We start from the raw sequence: 9,164 nt of genomic DNA, 5'->3' as shown, positions 1-9,164 counted from the left end.
CAGCCCTCCCGCCTCCTGGCGCTAAGCATGCTGGGAGTTGTAGTCTCTCTCTCCCAACCCCGAAGTTTAAACCCCAAAAAGTTTCCGCACCCTTTCCGGGTACCTCGCCGCCCGGCCGCGGGGGTGCGCGGTCTCCATAGCGACGCCCCCGCAGCCAATAAGGAGCCGGGTTCTACGGGCGGGGGACGGGTTACGGCGAGCGGCGGGCCAATGAGGGGCGGTGTTGTTGCGGGGCGCGCTGGCAGCGGGGCCGCGGAGTCTCCTTGGGGCCGTCCCTGGCCGCGGCCTGGTGGCGCCGGGCGAAGATGGGCGGCGGCGGGAGCAGCAACCGGCGCGTCACCTTCGAGACGGACGAGAATGAGAACATCACGGTGGTGAAGGGCGTGCGGGTGAGAGCGGGGCTCCCCGGGGGCTCCCCGGGACCCTCGGGACGCTCGGGGCCTGCCCGGTCCCGGGCTCGGCCCGTCCCGGTCCCTCTCTCATTTCTCTGCCTGAACGCTGCAGGCTCCCGGCCCTGGTCCTGCAGCCCCGGCCCCTCACGGTTCCTCTCTCCGTTCCCATCCCCTGTCCCGCAGTGACCGGGTGTTGTAGAGGGGACCGGCGAGCGCCGTGGCGCCCCGGGGCAGTGTGGAGGCGGCTGGCCTGGCAGGAAACACGCCGTGAATTGGAAGTTGCCTCGGGGAGCCTTGCCCGCGGTCTGATTCCCAAAGACGGGTGGCACAAGAGTTGTAGGAGAGACGTGTAACCAGCAGAGCTTGTTTTGTCTTTCCCTGACCTCTACATAGGAGAGCTCCGCCCTTTCCCGTATCCTACTCTCGTCCATGTGCTATATCCGGCTTGCCCAGTATCTCCAGAAGCAGTCCCGTTTTTTCCCTATTTGTGGCAGAAGATAGTTTGTGACACAAGACACTTTGAGAAATCTTGCAGCTTAGAAATGTTTCAATGGAAGACACCGCAGTTCGTATCAGGGAGGATAATAAGTTGTCTTTATTGCTCCTCATAAGGAGGAGTGTTGCGCAGTGAACCGTGATAGTAACTGCTGCCCATTTCAGCATACGAATATTTTTCAGTTCTGGTCATTTAATACTCTCAGGCAAAGAGGTGAAAGTAATGTAAATGTTTGCAGCGGAGTTTGTCTGCTCTGAACTGTGCTTAAATACTGGGAAGGACTGTTGGAATTTCTCTATCCTGGATCTTGAAACACTTGGAGTAAAAACTGGACATCATCATGAGTACTAGCAAAATGTAGCTTCGTTAAATTATAGCTGTGTGAACTTAAATTGAGAGTTTTAAGGATCGGGTTAAGAAATCTTACGCTGAAGACATTTTAACTTGTATATTAGATGGAACTAGACGATATTTAAGGCCTCTTCCAACACAAGCCATTGTAGATTACAGATTTTAGCAAAGCTTTTGTAACACGGGTTTCTGCCAGCGAGAGATGTCATGCTGTAGGTTTGCTAAAGGATTTGCTAATTAAAATTAATTCTCATGGGCAGTCAAAACAGTATTTTGATAAGAGTTGGTGTTTGAGGAAACCAGTAGGAATTTACGAGTTGGAAAAGAAAAGCTTTCATGTTATTACTTCTTTACCATCTGTTATCTTTTTCTGTGGGTTACAATAGATCTGAAGCTGGGTGTTACTCTGTTTGATTCTGCAAAATATGTGACTATTTTTAAGGTGGTGTGTGTCAACGTTAGAATGAACGTAGTGGTTGACAGCACTTGCTGTGAGCACTTGTGTTGCACAAGCGTTCTGAAGTCTTTATCAGGGTGAAGTTCCTCCTGGGCTAAGTGCTCTGCACCTGTACAGACTGTCATCCAAGTAACTGAGAAATGCAAAAAAGTGATTTAATTACAAGCAATGTGTCAAACAATGGGTGTCGTTTCCTTTACCCTTCCCTGTAGCCTATATTTTGTCATATCTGTTTCTTGTGTTCAATGAGAGCCGAAATAATCTTGTTCAGTCTGAGTGTTTGCACCCAGACATGAGCGCTCACCCCACAAATAAGGGGGAATAGAGTTTATTTTGTGTTGTGGATAGAATTTTAGTGGCTGTCCTATCTTATTTTGGAGCTCTATGCTTTTTTTTTTTTAAGGTTTTGCTTCATTTTGGGGGGAAAGAGATGGGTACTGGGGATAAAGGAGGAGATGCAGTCTGACTCTGGGTTGGGGGTTATATTTTTCAGCTCTCTGACAGTGTCATTGATCGGATGAAGGAACCTTCCTCACCCGGTGGAAGACCACAGTCTCAGCACCGACCGGCATCTGGTGCAGGTATGCCTGTGTTTTCATGTTTTTTGATGTAAGGAAACAAATCAAATATGCCTTTCAGAGCATTGTACTGAGCTCATTACCATTTCACAGAGATAATTTTTTTGGCATTAACTTTTTTTCTCATCTCCTTTTGAAGAAGGAAGTAGTTTGTAGGCTTTTAGAGGAGTTAAATTACTCTTTGTTTTCTTCTGGTTGACATTAAAGTTTAAAACACCACTGTTTATTAGACTTGGTTTTCTAGGGTGCTATCCACTGTTAAAAATATTTTAAAAAGAAAAAAAAAACACCTGGAAAAAGCAATTATCTGTTTTCAATCTGTATTGAGTTCTGAACTGAAAATCCTTGCATACTTAATCAACAGTGAATTTTAGTATAGTGAGCTTCTGTTGAAACGTACTTAAGCAAACATTAAAAGAATAATATCCTATTTTCCTATCATGGAATAGTGGAAATAAGTCACAGTTTATACAGATCGATGGCTCACAATCATGGCTTTCTTAAGTTTTTATCTTTCTTTATTGAGGCCTGTTCAGATGCATCAAACGGGCTTTGTGCCAGGCAGCCTGTAGTCTAATTTAAAATATTTCAGCACAGTGAACACAACGTAGCTACTGAAGGAGTGAAAATGAATGGCAGAGATGGGAGCATGTGATTTGTGTTTGTCGACTGTGTGAAACCTGTCAGGTTCAAGTAAGGCTCCTTATCAGTGCTCCAGAGATGTTAATGATATCAGTATTCCCTAAGGGCCTTTTCCCTTCATACTTACAAAAGAATCCTACCAAACCTCAACACACTGATTAAAAACAAGACCTGTGGCAGTAGTGAGCCTTGCAGCAAGACCTGAATGAACAGAATGCAGCATCTTTTATCTGAAGCATAGAAAGTTGGTTTCCTGTTGCTGAATTAAAGGTGTCTGTGCTGTAGGTGTCTATATCCCAGCTGGGCTCCCTCTATAGTGAGTAGAAGCATTCTGGGTGACAGTTCATCTGGTTTATTTGAGATTTTTACTTTAGGAGGAGATGAGTTGCCCTCTAGGAGCACCAAGGCGAAGAGGTCAGATGTAAGTCCCTAATCATATCCAGCAAGTCCAACATGGGGTGTTTTACAATTAATGGGGACCCTCAGGTGCTGCTTTAGAGGTTTGTTTTTCTCCTTCATAAATAGGAAGACTGTGACATAATGAAGGCAAGGAAGATATTGGTGTTAAAAATTACTTAAATGGTGACCTGGCTTGTGAAATGTACTTTACCCAGTAAAATTGGTTAGAATTTAAGTAAGGTTTGAATGGAGTAGGGCTTTAGTTCCATGCATAGACTACCAGATTGTCCATCTTTTTCTTTTTCCCAAATAGTAGCCTTCTCATTATGTACGTGTGTTTTACTGTGGTGAAGAAATTATTCTAGATAAAGGTTTTATATGAAATAATACCTGCACATCCTACCTGCTTTCACGGCGCTGCTTGTTGCTTTTTTATCCTTAAACCTGACTTAAGGAAGTAGTCCTGTGAATAACCATTTATAATTTTGGGGATGTGATGACCAGAGATGAAGTCTGTAATACCTCAGTAATTCTTTGACAATTCATGGTATGTACCTATCTTGATCCTTTATTTTCTTTCTCTTGGAAATAGTGCGCTTTTTTTTTTTTTTAATTTATTGAAAGGCTTAATGAATTGCTTGACCGTTACAAACTTGGAAAATGTTATGTGTATTTTTCCTTTAAGAACTAGTGATTTAGGTGAAGTGCTTGTATTTCCCTCAGAAAGTATAATCGTTGTTATACCTCAGTTGCTAAAATGATTTGTATTTAAGAGGATTAAATTATACTTAAGTACATGTTGCCACACCATCCATTCCTCTTTCATTGAATGTTTTTTGACGAAGAATTACAAACCATTGAATTTCTTTGATGCTGTAAGAACAGTCAACCTACTTGTTTATTTTGTAGCTACATCTACACTTGTCAGAGTCGGTGTTTGTCTGCTAAGGTGTCATTACTGGAAGGGCAGTCGCTTCAGAGCTGGTGCTTCATCTTGAACTGCTCTGTGTTACTGGCTGCGGGGGCTGGATCCCAAAATTGGGGATCTGCCTTCTGGGGTGCAGCAGTGCTGGGGCTTGGTTTCTTGGGAAAACCTCTTCCATAGCTAATAAGAGACCTTTGTCCAGCCAGCTCCTCCGGTCCTGTTTATGAATCTGACATAATGACTTCTTTTTCTGACAGAGTGGATCACTTGCTGCTTCTGAAGAGAGGGTGGTGTTTGGAGGCTGGCTCTGGCTTTTGGATTACCAGCTGGGCAACTTTCAAACTTGACAGTTTGTTAGCCTGCTTTTATATCTTTATACATTCTAGACAAATCACACTTTTCTACAAAAATAAAAAAGATGTCTAGAGGGAGAAACATTAGAGCTATTAAAAACAGCCCTTTCTTTAAGTCAAGTCTTTGATAGCTTTTGGTGGAGGAATAATGGATTAGATTACATGAAAGAATGTGTATCATGTTGCTTGCCAATATATGATGAATTTATTGACTTCAGTTTGGGGTTGGAAAATGAAATTACATACACTTACAATGAAATCTGACATCTAAATACTACATCTTAAAGCATCCTTGCTTGCTTGGATCATTTTCTGACTTCTGAGTAATATTAAATGCACTGAAATATTTAACAAGTATAAAATCTTTAAAGTATGTCTGTAATTCCTAAAGCAATATTGATGAAAAGTAATTTGGTCAGAGGAGTACTTTTTTTTTTTTTCTTCTCTGTATTATACCTAAAGCTTTAGTCATAACAGACAAAGGGAATGGTTTAATTCATTTTAGCTTAGTGGATATCTGAAAAGCTAATAGTCTATTATGGAGAAAACAGAAGAACAAATGCTTAAATTATCAAGACTCTCTTCATCTCAGACAGCCATTTTTTTCCCTTTGCAGAAAGAGATTACACCGAAGACACAGAGGAGGTGTTTTTTTTTTAGTTTAACTATATTATTGTTACTATGCTGTCGTCATGAAAACAAATCAGTAAAGGACCCACGTCATGAAGTATGACGTGTTGTGTAGGTGTGTAATAAGGTGAGCACTGCCGATGCCTCCTCAGAAATTGGGTTAGACCTTGCATGTTTCCAGTGGAGAAAAAAATATTTCTTCTCTTTGTTCATTTGTGTGAAATGGTGCCTTTAACTTGTGTATTCTGTTGTGTTGGTGTCTGTGTCTTTTGGTGGAGTTCCAGTGGCCCAGGGTATCTTGGCTGAGTTGGAAACGTGTAAGAAAGTATTGTTCAGATGTACAGGAATGAGTTTTTGAACAATTAGGTTCTAGTTGGAGATGCAGCCAGGATTTAACTGAACTTCAGGGGAGCAAATGTCAGTTTGTGAAGAGAGCTAGTTGGTAGGATCCCATAGGAGTCAGCTGGTAGGATCCCATAGGAGTCAGCTCTGAGGGATAATCTCAGGAAAGCTGTGAAGTCCTTAAGGACAACCTTTTCCTACTGCAAGAACGGTCCATTCAAGTACTCAAGAAATTAATAGATGTATTGGGTGGCTGGTCTGGTTAAACAGGGAGCTCATGATAGAGCTTCAGTGCCAAAATGAGTCCAGCAGGAGGTGGAAGACTACAAAGCGAGTGGGTTTGTGATGAGAGGAGGGCAGTAGGTGTCCTTTACCTCAGCTTCACCGAGGTGTTCAACACTTTCCCAGTATTCTTGCATCCAAGTTAGATTGCTGCAGTAAACCAGCTGAATGGCAAGTTGGGTTAAAAAACCTGATTGGATGGTCAGGGACAGAGAGTTGTGGTTAATGGGTTGTACTCTACCTGGAGGCTGGTATTGAGAATGCCATCAAGAGCAGGGTGGGCACAGGGTGAGGGGGGGATTCTCCCCCTCTGCTCCGCTCTGGGAGACCCCCCTGCAGGGCTGGGTCCAGCTCTGGGGCACCAACAGCAGAAGGACACGGACCTGCTCCAGCGGGGCCAGAGGAGGCCACGGAGATGCTGGGGGGGCTGGAGCCCCCCTGTGAGGACAGGCTGGAGAGTTGGGGGGTTCAGCTGGAGGAGAGAAGGCTCCGGGGAGACCGTAGAGCGGCCCCCCAGGGCGGAAAGGGGGGACTCATCATCAGGGTGGTAGGGATGGGAAAAGGGGGAATAGTTTTAAACTGAAAGAGGGTGGATTTAGATGAGATACAAGGAAGAAATTCTTCCCTGTGAGGGTGGTGAGGCCCTGGCACAGGCTGCCCAGAGAAGCTGTGGCTGCCCCCTCCCTGGAAGGGTTCAAGGCCAGGCTGGACGGGGCTTTGGGCAACCTGGGCTGGTGGAAGGTGGCCCTGCCCAGGGCAGGGGGTTTTGAACTAGGTGGTCTTTAAGGTCTCTTCCAACCCAAACCGTGCTGTGTTTCTATGATGATGTGGGGTTCTGCAGGAGTTTGTCCTGTTTAACAGCTTTATCAGTGTCCTGGAGAAGGAGGTGGAGTACAAAGCTCTTCCGTGCAGATGACCACAAATTGGGGGGATGCTGTCCAGAGGGACCTAGGCTGGCTGGAGGAATGAGCCAACAGGAACCTTCTGAAATTCAACAAGGACAAGTGCAGAGTCCTGCAGCAAGAAAGGAGCCATGTCTTGCCTCAGTGCAGGCTGGGGAGTAACTGCTGAAAAGGAGCTGGAACTAGTTCAGCAAAGGCTGGTGTGCCTTCCCTCGAGGAGAGGCTGGGAAAAATTGGCTTGTTCAAGGTTGAGCAGAGAAGGTTTTGAGGAAGCCAACCTGAATGATTCTGTGTTCCTGTGATTTGGCAGTAGGGTGTGAAAATAAGTTTGCAAAGTGCAACAGGGCATTTTTAATCCTTATAACGTGAGAAGGGACCATTGTGACCACCTGGACTGGTCTCTTGCAAGGTGCAGTCTGAGAGAACATGAGAACTTCTGCACCAGAGTCATAGCCCTTTGTTCCTTGTCTGGCTTTTAGCAAAATTGTTTTTTAAAATTTTTTATTTTATTTGAAGAAGTGCTGCATGTGCTGATGGTACTAGTAATTATGGATAGTCAGACGCTGCACGAAAAGAAGTAAAACTGGAGTACTTCACATTGTGGGAGGCTCTGCATTATCGCTTGTATATTTGAACTGGTTTGTATTTTCAGTTTTTATGGGTATGTGGAAGTTTACAGAATTTGACTAAATTTATGCCAGTCAAGCAAGAATCCTCTGCAAATAATTCCTATTCATTCTGTGCCCTTTAGTGTATTAATTTTGTGTACCTCTGTTGCAACAACACTTTTTCTCTGTGTAAACCAAAAGATGAAGGAAACTGACATTTCTGTGATATTATTTTGTAGAGTTCCTCTTACTTTTAGAAAAGGAAAAAAAAAAAATCAGAGTTTTCGCAATGCCTGGGTTGATTCCATGCTTTACTTTGCTGTAAGACGCCTGTAAATCTCAGGCAGTTCCTTTCAGCCACTGATCTGGATTTCTAACCTTTGTGCCTGTAGCAGCAAGCAGGAGGGCTTGGTCTCTCCTTTTGGCAGTGTTTGTTTGTCCTCCTCTAGGTACAGCTCTGGGTACTCTTTAGAAGGAGGTTTTAAACTTAAATGGTACTGAAAGCCTCTGTGAAATAAATAAAGTAGGAATCCCCACTCATCAAACTGGTGTGTGGATCACCGGTAGCCTGGAATGCCCTGATTTGCATCTTATAGAATAATACTGGGTTTGTTTTTAATAGTACATTTGTGGTTTTGTTTTGATTTCCCTCTGACCTCGGGGGGGGGGGGAAGAGTTTTTCAAAGGGAAGCAGAGATATTTGTGAGGAATACTGATGACTTGTGATAGGCTTTTGGTCTGAAAATCTTGGAAGCCTCTAATGTAGCTGTCACGGCAAGAATACATTCCACAGAATATTTGGCAGTTTTGTTGAGTAGAGTTCATCCTACTGCTCTTGATGAAGGAAGTAGATACATGGTGTAATACATTGACTTGTAGAGGAAGGGCAGCTTCATCAGAAGCTTCTGACACCCAGGCAGTAGCTTGCTCGGGTATGTATTTTTTGATGCGTGATCTAAATTTCAGCAAGCCGTCTTGAGTGTTCTTGCATACGTGATGCTGCAGTGCTCACTCCTGCTTTCATGTGGCTTGCTATTGCCACTTGGTTGTCACCGAGTTTCTTGGAGGTAACTTTATTTTCAGTGATGTGTATTGATATTCTTTGGGTTAAAGGTTCACTATTGATGGAAGTATTTTATTATCAAAAGGTGAAATGTCTTGTAACTCACTAGACTGCTTGAGATGACAAACTTTTAATGCTGTCACTGTAACAGCAAATCTTTAGTTGTGCCTGACATTCATGTCACTGGATTGCAGGAGTATAGGGAAGCTAGAATTATGCCTGGAAGATGAAGCAAGTAGTGCATAAATTAAAGTTTGTGCTGTCTGTGTGACATGTAAGGTGTTCTGTGAAAGCTTTCAGGTGGCTGGGTATATCCTTGTAAAATGGTACCAAAATTAGAAGGAAAAAGTAGCAAATAATGCAACTTGTACATCTGTTTGTTTTTTTTTTCTTTTAGTTCATAACAATTTGGAGTTCAGGGCTGTGGAAGGGATTAGTTCACTCCATGTCTTCAAAGTACAGTATTAACCTAATCAAAAAGATGGTGCATAATTAATGGAGGGTTGAGTAGACATGAGGAGAGTATTAGTAAGCAAAAAGCCCTGATTTGATTGTTTAAGAGACTTGGATTGTTCAATATGGAAAAGGTATATAATTGTGTAAGGGGAACATTTAGAACCTTACAAATGCTCATCTCACTTATGAACAGAAATTTTTTAAGGTGTGAATGAAAAAGCCTGGATGTGCCTGGGCTGCTATCTTGTATTATATTCCCAACGTTAGTCCAATTCAAAAGTAGTATTT

General features: G+C 43.4%; 1 protein-coding gene across 2 annotated transcripts in view; it reads left to right on the top strand.

Moving 5' to 3' along the window:
- Positions 1–221: 221 nt before the first annotated feature.
- The window catches only part of CHCHD3 (coiled-coil-helix-coiled-coil-helix domain containing 3), a 163,089-nt gene continuing 154,146 nt past the window's right edge, over positions 222–9,164 (top strand). For both annotated transcript variants that reach the window (XM_074903541.1, XM_074903540.1), the window contains exons 1-2: positions 222–389; positions 2,190–2,277. In XM_074903541.1, the coding sequence (XP_074759642.1) occupies positions 306–389; positions 2,190–2,277 (172 nt within the window). In that variant the 5' untranslated portion in view covers positions 222–305. The remainder of the gene's footprint in view (positions 390–2,189; positions 2,278–9,164) is intronic.

Source organism: Athene noctua, chromosome 3, assembly GCF_965140245.1.
Source record: "Athene noctua chromosome 3, bAthNoc1.hap1.1, whole genome shotgun sequence".
NCBI lineage: Eukaryota > Metazoa > Chordata > Aves > Strigiformes > Strigidae > Athene > Athene noctua.
This window is presented reverse-complemented; position numbering and strand designations above follow the sequence as displayed.